Source organism: Sciurus carolinensis, chromosome 5 (assembly GCF_902686445.1).
Source record: "Sciurus carolinensis chromosome 5, mSciCar1.2, whole genome shotgun sequence".
NCBI lineage: Eukaryota > Metazoa > Chordata > Mammalia > Rodentia > Sciuridae > Sciurus > Sciurus carolinensis.
In genome coordinates, this window is record NC_062217.1 from 14596647 (window position 1) to 14620113 (window position 23467).

Consider the following 23467-nt stretch of genomic DNA (forward strand, 5'->3'; position numbering starts at 1 on the left):
CCTTTTATGTTTTGCATTGATTTTAAAGCTGTTTCTTCAATGTTTTATAATTATGACCTCATGTAAATCACCTAAGTTGAAAATGTTACATATTCAAATTAATGGAAAAGATATCAGATATTCATTTGCATTATGGAAAATAATTTCACCATGGTTAGGCTAAATATAAGGGATTACATGGACTCAATGATTAAATGCCTATATAGTAAATGTTGTTTAAAATCTTGAAAATAATATGCTGTCATACAGACTCGAGGTTTTTAAGAAGAAAATATCTCGTTTATAAGGGACTTTTTAGTTTACCAGTTTGAAAAGCAATAATCAGAGTATGATTTATTATATTTCCCAAAGCATGATATTTGACTTCCCAAATATCCTGATTGTCTGGTAATGTTTGATTTTAAGCTATTAGGGAGTTTTGGGGTTTTGTTTCACTGCTTTTGAAATACATGAGGAATTAATTTTAGTAGGGGTATAGCTTCAGTCCTAATTTGGTTAAAGTTGAATATAATACTAAAACTTAGGCAATGTGTCTTCTCTAGACTCTGAAAATTCTTCTTCCAGAAATTGCAGTGGTGCACTAAGCAGCAGCAAACAGAGACTGGTATTAGCACATTTTTTGCTTGAGTCTTGTGTAGGCTCTATTTATACGGCATGAGAGAGCCATCTACAGAAAGTTAAGAAAAGAACTGTCTCCTACAACAAGAACAGAAAGTCTGAGAGTGTCTGTTAAGAGAGATGGTGATAGGTTAAGCATTCTACAGTAGCACAAAGGACACAGGTTTGAGTCCAAACAATCTAAAGCATCTTTTGGTGGGCCTTAAGATCCCTTTGTCAAAAAAAAAAAGATCACCTTGTCATAGTAATATACACCAAAACTGAGACTGCTTTAGGGTTCAGAAAGATCTGATGTCAAGAACAGCAGGCAGGCATCAGGAATCTGGACTGATAATCAGGAAGCAAGCCTCAGCCGGAAACAGCAAGCCCAAGGGCAGCATGGAAAGGACTGTTTAAGACTTGAGGCAGTGCATTCCAAAATCACTGTGATGGTTAACTTTACATGTCAGCTTGACTGGGTGAAGGAATGCCCAAATAGCTAGTGAAACATTTCTAGGTGTGCCTGTGAGAGTGTTTCTGAAAGAGATTTTGGCATCTGAATTGGCAGATTGAGTATATAAGATCTACTCACCCATTGTAGGTGGGTATCATCTAATCCATCCAGGGATTACCTGGTTAGAACAAAAAGGCAGAGGAAGGCTAAATTTGATCTCTTCTTGTGCTGGTATATCCACCTTCTTCTGCCCTTGACCATTGGAGATCCTCTGGTACTTGGCCCTTCAGAAAGACTTACACCAGAAGCCTCTTAGATTTTCAAGTCTTTTGTCTTGCTTTGAAACATATTCCCGGTTTTCTTGGCTCTCTAACTTGCACATGTGCAGCTCACAGAACTTCTTAGTTTCCATAATTATGTGAGTCTGTGAGTCAATTCCTATAATAATTCTTTTATATCTAAATACATCTACTGGTTCTACTTCTCTGGAAAGCCCTGAATAAGATAATCACAGAGACCAAGGTTTGAACAAGGTGATCCTTGTTTTGCTGGACATGTGCATACAGTTTCCTCAACACTCTGGTAGCTCCCCCTAGACCAGCATCAGCAGTTCTCTTGATTTCCTGACATTTGTTTAGGAGGGTCTTTGTGTGGTGGCTCTGTAAGCACATTTGTGTCATCGGTTATATGTCACAGCTCTTTATCTTTCACTCCAAATGGTCTGTGCCCCTTCAAGTTGGGGATTTTTGCTTTTACTTGGTTTGGGTTCGTTGGTTTCTTGGTTGATTTATCATTAAATCCCCAGGAACTTGCTTAGATTTGTAGTAGGAGTTCAGTAAGTGTTTAAATAAGTGAATCATTACAGCACATAGTGGAGGTCGCTCTCTATTATTCCTAAATCTAGGAATAATCTAGAGTTATCCAGAACCTGGACAATTTGACAGGTCATGGGAGACTGTTTCAGATAGCCGAGGAGTAAGTGACCCTCTACAGAGTGTCTCACCCCTGAGGATATGCTAATTCCCTAAGCAAATGGCTTCCCTAACTCCACCCCATCCTGTTCCTCACAGAAGAAGCCCTGCCCAGTCTGGGTCCCTTTACCTGTGTAACCATAAATGAAGGTAAAGGTGGGGTTCTCCATTTTGTTGGAGGACAGATCTGGAATGGCCCAATCCACCACACCCCCTTTCAAATTGAAAAGAGTGTTGGCTCTTGTGTGTTTATTGATTAGATAAGCTTATTCGTAATTGATTTATTGCCAACACTGCCATCTTCAGCAGTTAACCCTTTCCTCATCCAAGCTGGACGTGGTGGAAACCCCCACACTATTAACATAAATGATGTGAAATTTGCTGAGGGCTATGTGTTTGAGATAAGGGCTATTATTTTTCCTATTGAACAGACTCATTCATTCAAAAGAATATTATTTGCACACAGTCTATGGACCAGGTGGTGTTCTAGGCCCTATGGATGCAGTAGTGAACAGAACATAGTTACTGCTTATGGAATTTAAAAACTAAGACAAGAGAACTTACTCCAAAAGCCCACATATTTAGTCATTATACTATGGTGTGCTTATGATACATAAAGAAAATTAAGTATGCCTAAGCAGGAAAATTAAATTGTGCAGGTAGAATTTTGCTATGGATTAGGGTTATGATTCATTTATAAACATTATGAAACAGAAATGGCACCAAAATGATTTTAAGATTAGATATAATTTTAAGCTCCCTTCTAGCTTTTAAACATTTTATTTTGAAATTTTTCAGTTATTTAAAAACCTTGAAAGAATAATACAATAAATTCCCCTAAAATATCCATTTAATTCCAACAATTTAAACATTTCCAAATATACACATTTTTGTTGAATCATTTGAAAGTGTATCATAGAACATTTGGAACTTCATATATCTTCTAAACATAATGCTTTCTACATAATCACAGTTCTCTTTGTTACATCAAAGTAAATGAACAATTCTACAACTAAATATCTAGTTTATATTCAAATTTCCTCCAAAATGTCCTTACTAGCTATTTTCTTTTTCAAACAAAATTTGTTCCAAGTTAACACATTGCATTTTGTGATTACAGCTCTTAAATTTCTTTTAATCTAGGACAGCCCCACCATTATTTCCCCCTAAGTTATTAACCTACAGAAGTTCAAGGCTGTTTTGTTGTAGAATGTACCCATAACCTACAATAAAAATTTAAAAATGTGTTTGATTGGTCTTCAGGTGATATAACTTGCTCCTCTCTTTCCTTCATTTCCTATAAATTGGAAGTCATATTTTCCAGTTTGAAGAAATTCAGGTTTAACATTCTGGCCAAAAACACTTTATAAGCATGTTGTGTACATCTGATTGTGTTTCATCAGAAGGCACGTTGACAGCATCACATTGTCTTACTCCGTGTGATGCTAAATTTGATCACTCAGTTAAGGGAATGTCTACCAGAGCACTCTACTGTAAAAACAAATTATCCTTTTATAATTAAGAAGTAACCTGTGAGGTGATCCTTTGGCACTGTTCAAACATCCCACATTTCTCCAAAAACATTTTATCTAATAGCGCTAGCATTTATTCATGATTGAATCAAGTCTTACATTCAGGGTTTCAAACTGTGTTTCTGATATCATTTCCTCCATATCTATTAGCTTTCCTTCTCTTACTACCCCCACTTCCATTCTTTCCTGCCTGATAATTTACAACTCATTCCTCAACCCTTCTTTTCATACATTTTATCAGTGAAACATTCCTTACTGAGAGTATTAAGTGCTTTCTTCCCCTATTGTTCTTAGGTATTGCTTATACCATTATTAACATTTATACACAATAAATTTATAGGCTTGCCTCTCCATTAATTTATAAGGACTCTGAAATAAGAGATATGCATATACTTGGTATCCCAATACTCAGCATGATGCCTGGTGAATATGCATTCTGACTGATCAGTGACCTCCCTTGTCCAGCTTAATCATTCATTCTCAAGTTTGTTCCCCTTTCCTCCTACCTTGTCTTGATTTCATACCTCAATTCCTACCAAACTACTTACCCAACTAAAAGTGCTTTTTTGTGACATTATTGATAGTAACCAATTTTAAAGAATAAATTAACGCTCCTTTCTTACAGAAATGAATGGCCTCACAGTTAAAACTTAGGTGACTAATTCCTGATGAATATGAGCTGAAACGACTTCTAAGATTGGCATGCTGCCCTTGTCATCAGTGACAAAATGCTGATGTCTTCTTTTCCCTCCACAAAACCACAAATGCTGTTTCTATTCCAGCAATTAATCATGGACTGGTTGGGTATCACTATCATGGCCTTTTTAAACTATGCCAACAAGAAGAACAGCTGATAGTCTATGGAGCACTTATACATTTCCAAGTGCTTTTAAATATCTTATTTTATCCTCTCAAAAAAAATACGTTTTCATCCCAGACTCATCTATTTAGCTATCGATAATCTCTAAGTGGATTCCTCACAAGTGCCTCAAACTCAGTATCTCTAAAATGCATCCATTTCCCTAGATCAGTGAATGTCAATATTAGTCTCCAACTTTCTCAAGTCAAGTCCTGAGGACCCTCACTCATACTTCCTTTCTTTGCTGTGTCCTTCCCCCAGCTATCCAATTCAACAAAGATTTTGCACTCTGATTTCCTAATATCTCGAATTTTACCCGTCTCCTTGCCATGTTATATCTTAAAGTGAATGTGTCCAACATCAAACTCATCTCTTTCCCCTAAAACATGTGCCTTCCTCTTGGTGAATGAAAATACATCCATCCAGTTGTCAAAGCTAGAGAACTGTAGACAGCCCAAGTCCCTCATACTCCACACAAACAAGACGTGCATGTTTGCTCCTTCTTTCCCAGCCCTATAGCCACTCTCTCTCACCTACACTATTTTTATCATCTCTTACTTAATCATTGTATTTCAAGTTTATTCTTTGAATTGCTGCATAATGATCTTTCTTATCACATGTATATGGTAGTATACTCCTACTTTCAACCACTCTAAAAAATAGCACAGCATTATGGCTTAAAAAAAGAGATAAAGTGAATTTATTATTTAAGAACTCAGGTTAGTGGTTAGCTTTGCCAAGAGAGGTGAGGAGGCAAAAGAGGTGCTGCCAATATGCACTATTTGTTGATCTGCGTAGAGGCTACATGAATGTTCCAGTTCTGAAAAGTTTTTGCTCTGTACAAATATAATGATTCAATGTGGGCACTTTTCTGTACAGGTTTTTCTTGAACTAAAAAGTTAATTAAATTTTAAAAATTGATTAGCCAGTTACTCTTCATATTAGGATAGAGCAGCAAATTTTTCTAAGCATTTACATCATGGTGAGTTTTGTTTTTAATTATGTTTAGAACCAAAAGTGTTCTGTTCTCAATAGTTAATCATCAACCACTGGCAGAAAGTCACATACTCATTCTTATTTATTATTGATAGTTGGGGTCTATTGATTTGCTTCATGTCACTGTGATAATACACCAACTCACTGTGAAACATATTTTCTTCCAATGGGCAACTGTTCATCCACTCTGGGCTGATTACTGTCAGCTCTCTTTTGTCACCACACATGTTTAATGCCTATGTGAGGCAGTTTAGCAAGACAGAGAAACATTTTGGTGTCACTAGCATCAATATGCTGATGCAGGAACATCAATATGCTGATACAGACTCAACTCTATGCCAGCTGGTATTACTATTCAACTCTACCAGTCTGGCTGAATTAGAGATAAAAATGAAAGCCAAATGCTTAAATATAAATCCAGACAAAACAGCAGAGAAAGTGGTAGGCAAAGAGATATCTTCTGAATCAATGGTAGATATTATTCTGACATTCTGAATTATAGGAACTTGGAACATAAATTTTAGGTAAAGATATGGCTTCTCATTCTCAGCAGGATTTAATACAAAGTCCACACCAGTGTTCCCATCAGTTTGGGGAATTTATGAACAGAGAACTCTGCTACTTGGACATTAAAGATATAATGATATGATACAAAGATAATCTTATAAATTTCCTATTAATTAATTAACTTATAAAACATCTATTATTAATAATTGTTATAATAGAAATGTTATCATATGATAGATGTAAAATATGATAACATTGTTAATTATATATTTGCAATTTTTAGTGCCTACATGCACTAGGCATGCATAAAGCATTTTGTAAAATTAATTTAATGTAATTTTTTCTATACTTCTTGTGATACATTACAGTGAGTTTAAAAATAGAAATTCATTTAAATTAGTAAGATTGCTCTAGGAATTTATTTTCTTTGGTTTTCTCGTTAGTTCTCTAGTTAATTCTTTTGTATCCACAAAGTACCCACATTGACTGCTTTAATCTGTTACAGTCATATGTATGTTAATGTGTTAATATAATGCCCTAAGATACCTAAGTCCTGAATCCAGCCCCCAGAAGCCAACTCTCAGGATATTTTGTTCTCTGCTCACTCATAATGAGCCCTCTGATTCCTCTTTGCCCACTGTGTCACCCTCTCTGGGATGCTGTGAGAAGTACAGCCTCTGGATTTGTTATGTAGTCACATCTATCTCCTTAGAAGTCTCAGATGTTATGGATGCCAAGTGATTCAAAATTAAGTCTTTGGGGAATGAGACAAAAAGGCAAGTCTAGAGGGTGATGAGGGCTTGGGAAGAAGAAGCAGGACAGCTGAGCTAAAAGTGATGACGTGCAGAAAAGTCTGACTGACAGCGACTAGAGTGTAGAAGGCAAGCATGTATAAGACAGAATCCTGTTACAAAGCAGAATAACCTGTGCTCTCTTAGGTCATGGCCTAGGTCCAGTTTTCTCCAGGTGTAGCTACAACTTGGAGGAAAAGTGACCTTTGAGTACACAACACATCTCTTTCAAATAGCACTCTAGTCTCTGAAATGCATTCACAATAAATCAAAATTGGATGATACCAGAACTTAACAGTGGAAAAGGAAATGAGAAGAGAGAAGAGAAAGCAAAAAATACTCTAAACCCCAAAGGGGAATGGAAACAAAAATGAAAATAAGTGAAAAGGTTTACCAATTCTGCTAATATTATAAAACCTTTCACCTTCTCTCCATTTCTTTGCTCTGTCCAATAAACACAATATACAAAAAATGAATTCCCATTTGATGTGGTACTTAAACTACCTCTTGACTTCTTTCTTTTCCAGAATCCCATTTCCATCTCTTTATTCTAGAGTACTCAAAAGCACATGAGAAGGCAAATGGGAAAAATGAATTTCTCTGGTCTTCCTTTAGTTAGCCAAGAATAATCAAACTTTGGCCTTTGAAGTAAAAATAATATTATTTGATTATATTAAGATCCATTGCTGGCTAGAAGAATTTCTTAATCAAAATTACATAACCAATATAAATTTTCTAGGCTCATGATACTTGATACAACTAATTTTAGACAGAGTGATTTTTTAACACTTCCAGCTGCAAATATAACAAATTCAAGATAACGATTCAACAATAAATTTTGACATTTTGTTACTTTTGAGTTATAGTATTATTAAAATAAAGGTACTTTTTAATTCACTGTAATTCAATTTCCAAGTGATTAGGCATTTACTTTCTTCAACCAATTCAGCCCACATTATTGTTCTCATTTTAGACTACAAGGTATTTATTTATGGCAGACAATCCTTTTCTTGTTGTTGCCCTACAAACAGTCCTCTGGCTTCTGGAATCTTACCCCCTCCCCACTCTCCAAGCCAACTCACTGCCTCAAAATGAGACACTTAAGAATGGAAAGAAGGGCTGGGGCTGTGGCTTAGTGGTAGAGTACTTGCTTGCATGCATGGGGCACTGGGTTCAATCCTCAGTACCACATAAATAAAATAAAGGTATTGTATCCATCTACAACTAAAAATTTTTAAAAAGAACGGAAAGAATACATAGGTTTAGGAAACACAGTCATGGATACATATACTACTGCACACTTTACGCCCTGATTCCTTAGTAACAGAATCCCAATTTTGTTGGAGGAGGGAGGGAGAAATATACCCATATATTAAATTGTATTTCCCAACCTCTCATGCAAGGAGTAGTCCCAGGGTAGAGAATGGTTAATAGTCATTTGATGGGATTTCAGGGAAAGTTTATTAAATAGAGCTAACTCAGTTGGCAGTCAGGTTTTTTCTTTTGTCCTTGCTCTTTCCTTTCCTCCTCCTCCTGCCAGGAATATATTAATGCCTGGAGACCAGGCGTCATCTGTGATAGTGAGGTTAAAATCTATGCATTTCAGACAAAAAGACACAAAAGATTGAACGCCCCTGAGCTGCCACAGCACCCCTAGATTGCTTATTTTCAGTTTAAGATTTTTTTTAAAAAAGCATCTTTTACTAGTTTAAGCTACTCTTTCAAAGGTGTCAATACTGTCTACATGAGATAGAATTAAAGTGAGTAAAGAGGGACAAAGGAGATTGTCTTCTACCTATGCAGTTATGGAGTTATTGTCTTGAATAGCTCAGAGATTAGCTCTAAAAGTAGTTCTAAAACCTGTTTCAAAACTACTTTGACCAATTAGGGAGATGCAAGTCAAAACCACAGTGTGATAACATTTCACTCCCATTAGGATGGCTACTAATTAAAAAAAAAAAAAAGTGAGTAATGGGAGTGTGTGATTTGGATCTGGAATGTCCTACAAAAGCTCAAGCACTGGAGGCTTGGTCCCTGATGCAGCAGTGTTCAAAGTGGGGTTCTTCATGTAACAACAAACTCCACCATTATGTAAAACTATAATGTACCAATAAAAAAATTTTAAAAAGAAGTGATTGGATCGTAAGGGTTCTGACCTCACCAATGGATTAGTTCCTTGATGGATTCATAGCTGATGGCATTATTGGGAGGTGATAGAAATGGTAAAAGGTGGGACCCAGTTTAATGGCATGGGTCCTTGGAGCATGCCCTTAGGGACTCCTCTTGTCCCAGCCTTTTCCTCTCCCTCCCCGCCACTTCCTGCTTGCTACAAGGTAAGCATCTTTCCTACACCATGCCCTTCCACAATGATGTTTCTGCCTCAACAGAGACCTGAAAGCAATAGCTGGTCCATGAACCAAAATAATTTTTATTTCTTTAAATTTATTTTATCAGGTATTTTGTCACAGCAATAGAAAATTGACTAACAGTGAGGATATGGAGAAATTTGAACACTTGTTCAAATGGAAATGTAAAATGGTGGGGCTACTATGGAAACAGTATGGTAATTTCTCAAAAAAACTAAAAACAGAATTACCATATGACTCAGAAATTAAATTACAGGTAGATACCCCAAAGAGTTGAAAGTAGGCACTTGAAGAAATATTTGTTCACTTGTGCTTGTAGCAACATTACTCATAATGGTTATAATGTGGCAGAATTTTAAATGTCCATGGATAGAGGAACAGATAAACAAAATAGATATAATGGTAGATAGATATAATGGAATAATATTCAGCCTTTAAAAGGAAAGCAATTCTGACATATGCTATAATATGGATGAACCTTAGGACATTATGTTAAATAAAATACACCAGTCACAAAAAAAAGACAAAAACGGTATGATTCTATTTGTATGAGTATCTAGATTAGTCAAACTCACAAAAGCAGAAAGTAGAATAGGGGGCTGTGCAGAGGAGAGGATAATTTAATGGGTAAAGAGTTTCAGTATCACGTAAATTTATGATTACACAAATAGTATGCCTTTACGCCATGTACAAACAGAGAAACAACATGTATCCCATTTGTTTACAATAAAAAAAAGAGTTTCAGTATCACAAGGTGAAAAGTTTCTAGAGCTTGAAAAACAATATGAGTGTTAAACTTAACACTTTAAAATGAACTGAATATTTAAAAATAGCTAAAAGGGTAAGTTTTATGTTACTATTAAAAATATCTTAATCATATAATCATGCATGTAAATATATAAGACAGTTGCCAGGGTAAATTTCACATTCTTATATTATTCAAAATGTTTAGTTTAAAAATCATTATATTTGTCACATCATTTAATATTTGAAAGTCACTATGTTACAATGCACTACAAATCTTCATCAGACATACATGAAGTTAGGCATGTATAAGGAATTTGTAAAGTATTTAAAACAAAACAAAATATGAGAACTTAAATTGCTGACCCTTAAATTTATAAAAACCAAAATATTACTGATTTGATTATGATTTGGTATAATCTTGCTTAGGGAGTAGAAGTATAACAAACTACCTAAGTTCATAAATTCTTCTCTATGAAGAATGAAGAATAGGACACTTTTGTGTTTTTAATACCTTCAGATAAAAAATGAAAACGAGAATTGGGTCTTTTTTTTTTTTTTTTTTTGCTACCAAGGATCGAATCCAGGGGTGCTTAACCACTGAGACACATCCTCATCCCCTCCCTTTTTATTTTTTATTTTGAGATGAGGTTGCTATCAGTCTTGCTAAGGTGCTGAAGCTGGCTTCAAAACTGCAATCCTCCTGCCTCAGTCTCCCAAGCTGCTGGGATTACAGGCACGGGCCATCACGCCCTGTGAGTTCTTCTTTGCTTATTTGTTTCTTTTTTTAATTTTAATTCATTGTACACAAATGGGGTACCACTGTTGTTTCTCTGGTTGTGCACAATAGAGTCGCACCATTCGCATAACCATACATGTACATAGGGTCATGATGTTTGTCTCTTTGTTATTTTTCCTTTCCCCCACCCTCTTCCCATCCCTCTTTTTCCTCTATACAATCCATCCTTCCTTCTTGCCTCCCTCCCACTCCCCATTATGTATTATCATCCACTTAGCAGAGAAATCACTAGGCCTTTGGTTTTGGAGATTGGCTTATCTCACTTAGCATGATATTCTCCAACTGCATTCATTTACCTGCAAATGCCATAATTTTATTCTTCTTTATGGCTGAATAACATTCCATCGTGTATATATATACCTCAGTTTCTCTATCCATTCATCTATTGAAGGGCAGTTAGGTTGGTTCCACAATCTAGCTATTGTGAATTGAACTTCTATAAACATTGATGTGGTTACGTCACTGTAGTATGCTGATTTTAAGTACTTTGGGTATAGACCAAGGAGTGGAATAGCTGGGTCAAATGGTGGTTCCATTCCAAGTTTTCCAAGAAATCTCCACACTGCTTTCCAGAGTGGCTGCATTAATTTGCAACCCCACCAGCAATGTATTAATGTACCTTTTCCCTCACATCCTCGCCAAAACCTATTGTTGCTTGCATTCTTGATAGTAGATATTCTAATTGGGATGAGATGAAATCTTAGGGTGGTTTTGATTTGTTTTTTTGAGTCATACATGATAGAATTCTTTTTGATACAATTATAAAAGCATGGACTATATCTTACACTAACTCAGTCCCCAGTACTTCTCTTTCCTCTCCTCTCCCCACCACCCCTGCTCTCATCCCTCTACTCTACTGATCTTTCTGTTACTTACCCATAGTTTTTTTTTAATTAATTTCTTATGGATGTATATGATGGTAATATTCACTGCATATTCATATATGTGCATGTATACTCATATATGTACATAGGAAAATTAGGTCAGATTCATTCCACTGCCTTTGCTTTTCCCATTCCCCTTCTTTCCTTTCATTCCCCTGTCTACTCTACTGAACTTCTTTTTTAATCCCCCCCAACACCCCGGCTTATTGTGTGTTAGCTTCCACATATCAGAGAAAATATTCAATCTTTGGTTTTTGGGATTGGTTTATTTCACTTAGCATGATGATCTCCAGATCCATACATTTACCTGCAAATGTCATAAAGCCATTGTTATTTACAGCTGAGTAATACCCCATTGTGTTTATATGTACCACATTTTCTTGGTCCATTCATCTGTTGAAGGGCATCTAGGTTGGCTCCAGAGCTTGGCTATTGTGAATTGTGCTACTATAAACATTGATGTGTCTGTATCAGTACAGTATGTTTATTTTAAATCCTTTGGATATATACCAAGGAGTGGGATAGCTGGGTCATATGGTGGTTCCATTCCTAGTTTTTTGAAGAATTGCCATACTACTTTCCAGAGTGGTTGTACCAATTTGCAGACCCGCTTTCAGTGCATAAGTGTACCCTTTTCCCCACCTGCTCAACAATACTTACTGTCATTTGTATTGTTAATAATTGCCATTCTGACTGGAGTGAGATGAAATCTCAGTGTAGTTTTCATTTAGATTTCTCTAATTCCTAGAGATGTTGAACATTTTTTTATATATTTGTTAACCATTCACATTTATTTTTTAAAAATATTTTTAGCTGTAAATAGACACAATATCTTCATTTTATTTATTTATGTGGTGCTGAGAATCAAACCCAGTGCCTCACACATGCTAGGTGAGTGCTCTACTACTGACCCACAATCCCAGTCCACATTTCTTCTTTTGAGAAGTATCTGTTTAATTCCTTTGCTCATTTATTGATTGGGTTCTTTGGTGGGGGGAGCATGAAGTTTTTTGAACCCTTTGCATATATTGGATATTTTTGCCCTATTTGAAGATCAGCTGACAAAGATCTTTCTCCAAATGGTTGGCTTTCTCTTCAAGCTCTTGATTGTTTCCTTTACTGTAAAGAAGCTTTTTAATTTGATGCCATTCCATTTATTTATTTTTGATTATACTTCTTGCACTTCAGGAGACATGTTAAGGAAGTCAGTTTCTGAGCCAAATGTTGGAATGTTGGGCCTACATTTTCTTCTAGCAGGTGCAGGGTCTCAAGTCTAATTCCTAGGTCTTTGAGTTTTGTGCAGGACAAGAGATATTGGTTAAATTTCATTTTACTACATATGGATTTCAAGTTTTCCTAGCACCATTTGTATTTTCTCTAATGTATGGTTCTGGCACCTTTGTGATGCATGAGATAACTGTATCTGCCTCTTTGTCTTCTATTCTAGTCCATTAGTCTTTTTGTCTGCTTTAGTGTCAGTACCATGTTGTTTTTGTTACTATAGTTCTGTAGTGTAATTTAATGTCTGGAATTGTGATGCCTACTGCTTCACTTTTCTCACTAAGTGTTGCTTTGGCAATTCTGGGTCTCTTATTTTTCCAAATGAATTTCATAACTGCCTTTTCTATTTTTATTAAGAACATCATTGGAATTTTGATGGGATTTATATTGAATCTGTATAGCACTTTTGGAAGTATGGCCATTTTGACAATATTAATTCTGCCTACCCAAGAACATGGGAGGCCTTTTCATCTCCTAAGGTCTTCTTCACAAATTTTATTCTTTAGTGTTCTACAGGTTTGTTGTTGTTGTTGTTTGTTGTTGTTGTTAGATTGATTACCAGGTTTGTTTGTTTTTTTGAGGATATTGTGAATGGGATAGTTTTTCTAATTCTTTTTCAGCAGATTCATCATTGGAGTATAGGAACACAATTTATATATGGGTATTGATTTTGTATCCTGGTACTTCACTGAATTCATTTATAAGCTCTCCAAGTATTCTTGGAGTTTTTTGAGTCTTCTAAATGTAGAATCATGTTGCTGGCAAACAGATAATTTGAGCTGTTATTTTCCTATTTTGTAGCCATTTAATTCCCATCTCTGGCCTATTTGCTATGACTGTAGTTTCAAGGAGTATGTTGAATAGGAGTGGTGAAAGTGGGCATCCTTGTCTTATTCCTGTTTTTAGAGGAAATGTTTTTAGTTTTTCTACATTCAGAATAATGTTGGTTTTGGGTTTGTCATATATAGCCTTTACAATGTTGAGGTATATTCCTTTTATCCCTGTTTTTCCCAGTGTTTTAAACATGAATGGAAGCTATAAATTATAAAATTCTTTTTTGCATCTATTGAGATAACTGATTCTTGTCTTTAAGTCTATTTATGTGGTGAATTACATTATTGATTTCTATATGTTGAACCATCCTTGCATCCCTCAGGTGAAACCCACTTGATCATCATGGTGCACTATCTTCTAATGTGTTTTTGCATGTGATTCACCAGTATTTTATTAAGGATTTTTGCATCTATGATCATCAAGAATATTGGTCTAAATTTTTCTTTCCTTGTGTCTTTGAATGATTTTTGGCAACAGGATGATATTGGTTTCATAGAAGGAGTTTGGCAGTGTTCCTTCCTTTTCTATATCATGGAATAATTTGAGGAGGACTGGTATTAGTTCTTCTTTAAAGGACTGGTAGAACTTGGCTGAGAACCCATCCAGTCCTGGGATTTTTCAATGGCTTCTTCAATTTTATTTCTTGAAATTGATCTGTTTGAGTTTTCTACATCCTCCTGGCTCAATTTGGGTAGTTCATATATCTCTAGGAATTTGTTGATACCTTCAAGATTTTCTAGCTTATCGGAGTATACATTTTCAAAAATGTTTTCTGATAATCCTTTGGGTACCAATAGTGTCTGTGGTGATATTTGCTTTTTCATCTTGTATTTAAGTAACTTGAGTTTTTCCCTCATTTTTTTGGTTGGTTTGGCTAAGGGTTTATCAATTTCCTTTATTCTTTCAAAAAAGAATCTTTCACATTTTTTTTAAACTCAATTTCATTGACTTTAGTTCTGATTTAAATTATTTTCTGTTATCTACTGATTTTTGGTGTTGGTTTGTTCTTCCTTTTCTAGGACCGTGAGATGTAATGTTAGATTACTTGTTATCTTTCTATTCTATGTATGAACTCAATGCTATGAACTTTCTTCTTAGAACTGCCTTTATAGTAACCCAGAGATTTTGATATGTTGTATCATTATTCTTTTACTTTTAAGAACTTTTTTCTTTCCTGATTACCCATTATCCTGATTATTCTCCTAGTATCCATTCATCATCAAAAGTGTATTATTTAATATTCAGGTATTAGAGTGGTTTCTATTTTTTATAATTTTTTTAAAAATTTCATTCCATTATGATCTGATAGAATGTCAGGTATTATATTTATCTATTTTCTTTCTTTCTTTCTTTTTTTTTTTTGTATTTGCTAACAGTTGCTTGTGGCCTAAACTATGGTCTATTTTAGAAAATGTTTCATTTGCTGCTGAGAAAGAGAATTCAGTCATTGATGGATGAAATAGTCTATAGATGTATAAGTCTAAATTATTGTGCTTTTTAGTTCTGTAGCATCTTTATTTAGTTTTTGTTTGGATGATCTATCCAATAGTGAGAGAGGCATTTAAATTCAACCAGTATTACTGTGTTGTTATCTGATTCTTAATATTGAGAAGGATTTGTTTGATGTATGTAGATGTTCCATTGTCTTGGGCATAAATATTTATGATCATTATTTCTTGTTGGTGTATGATTCCCTTAAGCAGCATGAAATGTCCTTCTTTGTTTCTTCTGATTAATTTTGGCTTGAAGTCCACTTTATGTGATATGAGAACAGCAACCCTTGCTTATATACAAGAAGCATGTAAATGGTAGGTTTTCCTATGCTTTCACTTTCAGTCTGTATGTCTTTGCCTATGAGGTGAGCCTCTTTCAGCATATTGTTGGGTGTTAGGTGTAAAATTTTTCAATTCAGTATCCCAAATTATGTCTTTTGACTGGTTTAGACCATTTACATTCAATATTATTCTTGAGAAATCATTTTTATTTCCCATTATCTTATTTACTTCTAGTGTTTAAATTCACTTCTTCCTTGAGTGACTTTTCTTCTAGTGTAATTCCTCCCTCTGTTGATTTTCATTTTTATATTTAATTTCTTCATTATGAAATATTGAGGATGTTTTTTAGTGCAGGTTTTCTAGTTATGAATTTTTAGCTTTTGTTTATCTCCACGATTTTAACTTCATCTTTAATTCTGAACCTTAATTTTGCTGGGTAGAGTATTCTTGATTGGAATCCATTTTCTTTCAGAGCTTAGTATATATTATTCCAAGACCTCCTAGGTGTTAGGATCTAGGTTAAGAGATCAGTTGAAATCTCATTGTTTTACCTCTAAATGCGACCAGTCATTTTTCTCTTGCAGCTTTTAAAATTCTATCCTTATTCTGTATGTTAGGTATTTTCATACTAATGTGTCTTGGAGTGGATCTGTTATTTCATATATTCGAGACCTTTATGCTGTCTGTATTTGAATTTCCACTTCATTGTAATGGTTTGGAAAATTTTGATATTATCTCATTGAAAATATTGTGCATTCCTTTACTTTGTATTTCAGAGCCTTCATCTATCACAATGAATCTTAAATTTGGCCTTTTAATGTTTCGTTTTTTATTTCCACAATCCCACAGTCCTGGGGACTCAAACCCGGGCCTCCAGCATGAGAGGCAGGCACTCTACGAGGCGCGCTATATGGCCTGCACTTGGCCTTTTAATGTTATCCCAGATTTCTTGAATATTTTGTTCATGATCTGTTAACAACTTTACTTTATGATTGACTTTATTTTCAAGATTATATCCTTTGTCTTCGAGGTCTAATAATCTGTCTTAAAAGCAGTCTAGTCTATTGGTGATGCTTTCTATTAAACTTTCATTTGGTTTATTGATTCCTTCATTTTGAGAATTTCTGATTGATTCTTTTCAGAAGCTGTATCTCCTTATTAAAATGATCTTGCACTTCTTGTATTTTCTCTCTGATTTCACTCCTTACATTTTCTTCTAGCTCACAGAACAGTTTATGAACTTTCTAAAAATTCTTCTCTGACATTTCCTCCATTTTAGTGTCAAGGAAGTCTGTTGTTGAGGCATTTGAGCTTGTTTGGAATGGTTTGTTCCCTTGTATTTCATATTGTTTGTACATGTACCCATCTATCAGTATGGTTCTAACTTCTTTTAAGTGAAGGATTACTTTGTAAGCTTCTTTTTCTTAAGAGCCCTGTGTGGATGAAAGTCCAGATAATAGTATTTTAATTGTGTGATCTCTTCTGATGCCAATATCAGCCCCAATTTTAAGTGAAGCCACTGAGCCCTATTTACTATAGTCACTTCTGAGCCAGGCCTTGTTCTGTTTAACCTTATAACAACAAAAATTTGTTGCAGTTGATATCTGCCATTCTTCAAGTTCAGATATATACCTATAATGAAGTTCTGAAACAGGTCAAAAACACGGATGTTAAGTTTAGTAAACATACTAGGCCCTTAAGTGAGGATTTAAAGTGCGGGAGGAATAAGATTGGAGAAGGAGAAGAAAAAGCTATAAAGGGTAATATATACCAAGGTATAAAGGAGACAGAGATGAATGAGTGTTATTTGAGGTTGTAGCAAATAGTGCCAGGAGTAAGGAGGGGATAAGAGAAGCAAGTATAAACTAGATGTAGGAAAGCAAAGATAGAAAACTGATTCCAATTAATGCTTTAGATGAAATATATTCAAAAAAAATCAGTTGAAAGTACAAAGTTGCCAATTGAGTTAACAATTATCATTCAAATTAAGAAGTTATTTAGATGATCAAAGTTGATGTTAGAGTTGTTTATAGTTTACTATGTCCAGGTGAAGAAAATTCTTGTTGAATCTTGATTTGTATCTCATTGGGGTTTGGACATTTAGCAGATGTCCATCAGTCTTAGGTCATGGATCTCTCCTGAGTTTCTGGGGGATAGGAGTCAATATCCTAGTTGCTATGATTGTCCTACCAGCAACTTCTTTATCAGCTCAAGGGCCTGTCACTGACTGCTTGGTTGGTGCAGTGTTTCTCTTATGTGTAGTAGTTCAGGATGTAGGCTCTGGAGTGTCTTATGATAGCTGATTTACTGTGTATCTGTTCCCCTCTATTGGTTCTTTTTTTTTTTTTTTTTTTTTCTTTTTTTGGTGGTGCTAGGGATTGAACCCAGGGCTTTGTGCATGCAAGGCAGGCACTCTACCAACTGAGCTATAGCCCCAGCCCTATTGGTTCTTTTTGTAGTAGTAAAGGTCCTGGTGGCTGGCTGTGGGTGTAGGAACTCTGGTGATTTGTGGTGCAGAAGTATTCCCCTGGTCAACACAGCTCTCTGAGGTTTGGTAGTAAAAGAACTCCAGTGGTTCAACCAAACTGTAGTTTCCACTGCCCAGGTTGTGAATGGCATGCATCCATTTCTGATGTAAGGACCCACAAGTATCCCAAACAATGCCCTGTCACTTGCCAGTTATGACAGAGCTGGTATCAGTCCCATCTGCTGCTTAGCCTCAGGCAAATTTTCCACTAGGTCTCTATGCCACTGGATATTCAAGGCAGCTTCCCTCGGGTAGGCTCAGCAATCCCAGTCCTGCAATGTGGGTCCTGGGGGAAGGTCCCTAGTCTTCCTACAGCGCCTCTCCCCAGAGTGAGTGGTTAGGGACCTGGTGAAACTGCCTTCCCTTGTTCAGTGCCAAAGCCACTTCTTTGTTATCTCTAAGTGGGAGGACTCTGCAGAGCTTTTGCAGGGGATCACAGATGCTAGCCGGGCTTGCTTCCCCAGCACCAGTCCCCTCCAGCCTGCTCTGCTCCCCTGGGTCCCGGTGAGTAAGGAGGATGAGGGCAGTTTTAGCAATTTAGAGCTAGTAGTAGTCCTTCTTTCTGGCCAGATTTTGAGTTCCCACTGCAGGGGACATCCCTCTGGTTTAGTGTGCTGCTATCTGGGTGTGGGAAAACGCGGTGCTGATTTAGGAAGGTGACCGGTCAGCTGATGGCTCTACAAGATAGTTGTGGACCCCCAGCTCAGCTTGTGTTTCACAATTTGGTTTTAAGTTGTTTCCACTATTTTAAGGAACTTTCTGTTACTGTTGCACTTTAAGTTTTGTCTGCCTTTTCAACCATTTATAAGTGGGTGAGCCTGAGAGAATGCCTGCTCTCCACTTTCTCTGACGCCTCTTCCTCCTTATCCACTGTTTTTTGGGTTGAGGGGGTTAGGGTAGTTTGCATTTGTTTTCTACTCTGGTACCCTATCTTCTAGTCTCTGCAGGTCTCAGACTATGTGATATTGAGTCTTAGTGTATTTATTTCATCACCTACCTCTCAATTCCTTTGCTGCCTCCTTTCTGAGTTGTGAGGAGATCCAGTACTGCTGCCTAGCTCATTTCCGCCATCTTCCCCAGAATTGGGTCTTTCTTACAATAAAGGAAATCTGGAAAACCTACCGAATAATATTTTTGAAAGTCATTTCAGTGATGCGACTTTATTTAGGTTCAGAAAATTAAGATTTTATTAGTTAACAAGATATTTTGGACCTAACTTTATCCTCACAACCTCTATTAAGTAATATAGCCACCTAAAATATATTATTAAACATATATCCCATTTTGTGCCTAAAAAGAATTTCATGACTTACTCTACTCAACACAAGATTATTATAAAGCACTCAGCAATCACTTTTCCATTATGAAAAGTGCTATCATCATCATTTTCATTCATATTAACCTGACGTGAATAACTTTGAATTGTATTTTGTGAAAAAATTTACTAAAGTGCAAGTATATCTCTAAGTACACACAGTTCCTGGCCCATCTATTCAAGGCCATTGGGTTATTGACAATAGATTTCAGAATACTACTCTGCTCCACTGATTTGAGTGGGCTTTACTGAGTTATTTTTACATTTTGGTTTTTCTGTCTGTATCATGTATTGCATAAAGAAGGAAACTTAAATATCATCTGGTTTTATTCTTTTGTTCTGCAGATAAGGAAGCAAGCCTGGAGATGACCAGTGTGAGGAATTTTCAAGCTAACTTAATTTCTATGAAACTATTACATAAGTTAAAAATGTATGAAATTAGGTGAATGAATGGCTTGTTAATTACATTCTTTTAAAAAGATAGTGTAGCAGGCTTCACTCTTCTAACCTCATACTGGACTGTATATTAATTTATTTCACTAGGGTTAGTAGTGTATTTTATGTGGCTTCTATATAGCAAGTCATTTCCTAAGTATTTGCAACCCCTGAGATATGGTGGCATTTAAGACATTCTGTTAATATTTTATTTCCTCTAGCCCACAGTTTCAATAAAAATTCAGTCCAAAATCAAGAGGAAATTAGGAAATAATTAGATCAAATACTTGGAAAGAGTCATGGTATAGTCTGTCAGGCACCTTGGATAGAAATGAGGCTTACTTTGCCTTAGCTTTCTGCCTACCTATCCATAAAACAAAGACTTCAATGTTTACTGATTCTCCAATAACATAAAATATTGTGCTAGGTACTGCAAGGGGATGCCAAAATTGAGTAAGACATAAGTCCTCAGGGAATATACCATATCTGGTAGGATAATACCTAATGTATTTAAATTCTAAAATGAGACTGTGCTATATGACAATTAAAGAGCTTATGAGAAATTAAAGTAGGTATAGATTTTACTGTGCAGGAGAAATCAGGAAAAGAAGTCTAAATTCTGGAAATGAAACATGTAGGAACAGAATTTCCAGAGCAGTCTTCTAAGGAAGGGTATAGACGAAATAAATGAGGGAAAAAATAAAAATAGGGAATGACCGTATTTTGACAACTTTAAGAGATTCAGTTTCTCTATAGGGTAAAGGAGTAAGGGGAAGCATTGTATTAGTGCATCCACTAAACTATTTTTCCTGTTTCTTTTTTTACCATATATCTTACCCTTGCAAAACACCGACTACCTTATATGCACTTTTCTATGACTTCCACTTGTAATCCTTTAAAGCAGTGCCTCTCAAACTTTCATGCGCATAAGAATCACATGAAGTTCCCGTTAAACGAGGGATTCGGATTCAGCAGCTTTGCGTTAGCCAGAAATGCCGCAGTTCTAGAGCTCCAAAGGCGATGCCTATGCTGGACCACACTTTAGCGTCCAGACAGCAGCGTCAGCATCACCTGGGAACCTGAAATCGAACACAAATTCTCGGGACCCGCACGCCGGATCTAGCGTATCAGAAACGCGGGCACAGCACTCGGTTTCGGCGGCCAGCGAGCAGCTCAAGACGGAGGTCCGCTGGTAAATCACGGTCTTCCACTGTGACCGCGCACTGGCCTCACCTGGCGGTCTTTAAAATACCCACCAGCCCGAATCTCTTCCCCCTCCCGAGAGCAGGTGCGGTGGGCTGAGCAGAGGCCTTTTAAAGCTTTGCCAGCAGCTTCTCATCCACGGTAACACTGAGGCCTCCGCGAGGCAAGTGCTGCACTCCTACGGCCTCGCTTTCCTCCCATGCAAGAGGCGGCCAACGTGCCGGGGGTCCCGCGCTTCTCCTGACGTCGCCTCTGCAGGCGGCCTAGCCTCGCCGGGGACCGCGCCCCTCCTCTCCAGGTCGCACGACCCGCGCCCGCACCGCCCGGCCGCGCAGACGTGTCCGCGGGCGTCGGCCGGCGTGGGCTCGCGGGGGCTCCCGGACGGCGCCCCCCGGCACGCATGCGCGGGCTCCCGCCGGGTAACCGACTCCCGCTCCTCCCGCCGGAAGTGGGCGGCCACGCGCCGGGAGGAGCCGGCTGTGGCGTGGCGGCTGTGGGCGCGGGTCCGAGGGGCTCGGGCTGGCCTCTGCGCGCCATGACGCCGGCGAAGGCCGCCACCGCGGCGCGGCTGCTCCTGGTCTCCTCGGTGCTGTGGCTCTGGCTGCTGGGCGCCGGCACGGCCTCCGCGTCCAAGGCGGTGACGGCTCACTTGGCCGCCAAGTGGCCCGAGACGCCGCTGCTGCTGGAGGCGAGGTGGGTGCGGGCCGGGGCCTCGGCCGAGCCCTGCGCGGGGCGGGCGGGGAGCGCGCGGGGCTGTGCCGCCCCGCAGACCCGGCGCCTCCGCCTTGGCGGCCGCCTTTCCCGCTCGGCGCCTCGCCTCTCCTCCCCTGGCGCCTGGAGCATCACCGCCTCTCCCGCCCGAGCGCAGCTCCTCCGCTCCTCCGCAGTGCTCGCCTGCAGCTCCTTTCCCGCTCGGGCGTACTCTATCTGTGGTTCTTAAAACTTCTCTGCCCTGGTTTAATTGATGTGGCTTTTATTAGCGTTTACGAAAGAGGAAAAGAATGGGCGGCGGATTGTGGCATTTAATGCAAGCACTTGGACAGAGGCAGACAGTTGTGTTCGGATGGTACCGAAAAGCGCCTGGTTCATAATTGATCATTGTCACCTCCTAGGTGCTGTGGGGAAGACAACTTCTACAGACTTTTTCCGTCTCTTTGACTGGAATCAGTTCACTAGGTATCAGTTACTCTGCAAGAACAAAACGACCCTGCCGAATTTTACTCCTTAACACTCCAGTAAAACTCAAGACTTCTTTTAGCCAGCAAGACAATTGTCTTTAACCAAAGAAGCTGTTTGTGGTCCCTGAAAAGAGACTTCATCACCTCAGATTACATTGCCTTTATTTGATGCTAAGTTTTTTATTGGCTAAATGATTCTAGTTTTCCACAGTATCTTCCAGAACTTGAGCCTGGATTTGATTCCACACTTGGTTACAAATCATTCTAACTTTTTCCAACCTTAGATTGCTAGTTGCAATGACTACTTTATTTCAAGAGACAAATTTGGAATTCCTGTAGGATATCCTTGACATCTTTCACTATCTAGATTTAGTTCAATTTACTACTTTCATTGCTTGTAGTGGACTGAAGGATGGTTCTCAAAAGGATATGTTCATGTCCTAACAAACCTTTGAGTGTCACCTTGTTTGTATAAAAGATCTTTGCAGTTGTAATTAAGGGTCAGCATGAGCATGGGTTATATGATGGTTCCCAAATCCAGTGTCATTATAACAGATGAATTTGGGAAAAGACCCTGTGAAGATGGAGTCTGATTGGAGTTCTGTAGCCTCAAGCCACAGAGCACCTGAAGCACTAACCTTGAAAGTGTCTCCCCTAGAGCCTTCAGGGGAAATAAAGCCAATACCTTGATTTTTGGACATCTAATCCCCAGAATATTGAGAATACATTTTGTTTTGGGCAACTAAGTTTTTGGTAACTTGTTACAGCACCTCTAAGAAACTAATATAGATTTAGGTACCCAAAAGTGGGATGTTGCTATAACAAATTACCTAAAATTGTAGAAGTAACTGTGGAATTGGGCAGTGGCTGGAATTTTGAGCAACATGCTAGAGAGTTTAAACAGCCTGCTTGCTAAAACATGAATAGTGAGGGAGAGTTTGGTGAGATCTTAGAAAATGGGTAAGGAACATGGTAGAAGTAGGTGCTGTCATCTCAGAAAATACATGATCTGAACAGGAGGTTAGTAGAAATATGAACATTGAAGACACTCCTGGCAAGGGCTCAGAAGAGGGGGACCTGTTAAAACTAGAAAAAACTAAAAGGTGACACTTGTTACATACTGACAGTACTGGCTATCAATGAACTTGGTTAAGATGATTTTCAAGCAAGGTCCACCTGGTTTCTTCCTTGCTGCTGTGAAAGAAATGAGATTAGGAAAAAAAAAATTAAGGAAAAAGGAGGTAACACTTGATCTGGAAGATTCTCAGCCCTTTCATATTTTAGAGTATGTTCAAATTAAAAAATTCAGTGTGAAAATGTGTACTCTAGAGAGGCAAGAGTGTGACAACTTTGTACTGAATAGATTAGACATGTGATCACTCAACCATTTCAACTGAAACCTGGCATGGAGAAAGAAAT

General features: G+C 37.7%; 1 protein-coding gene across 1 annotated transcript in view; it reads left to right on the forward strand.

The window, feature by feature from the left end:
* The first annotated feature begins 21318 nt into the window (after window positions 1–21318).
* Window positions 21319–23467, forward strand: part of Uggt2 (UDP-glucose glycoprotein glucosyltransferase 2) — a 190036-nt gene continuing 187887 nt past the window's right edge. Inside the window, 1 exon segment of the mRNA XM_047554270.1 lies at window positions 21319–21563. Coding sequence (XP_047410226.1) covers window positions 21406–21563 — 158 coding nt within the window. The 5' untranslated portion in view covers window positions 21319–21405.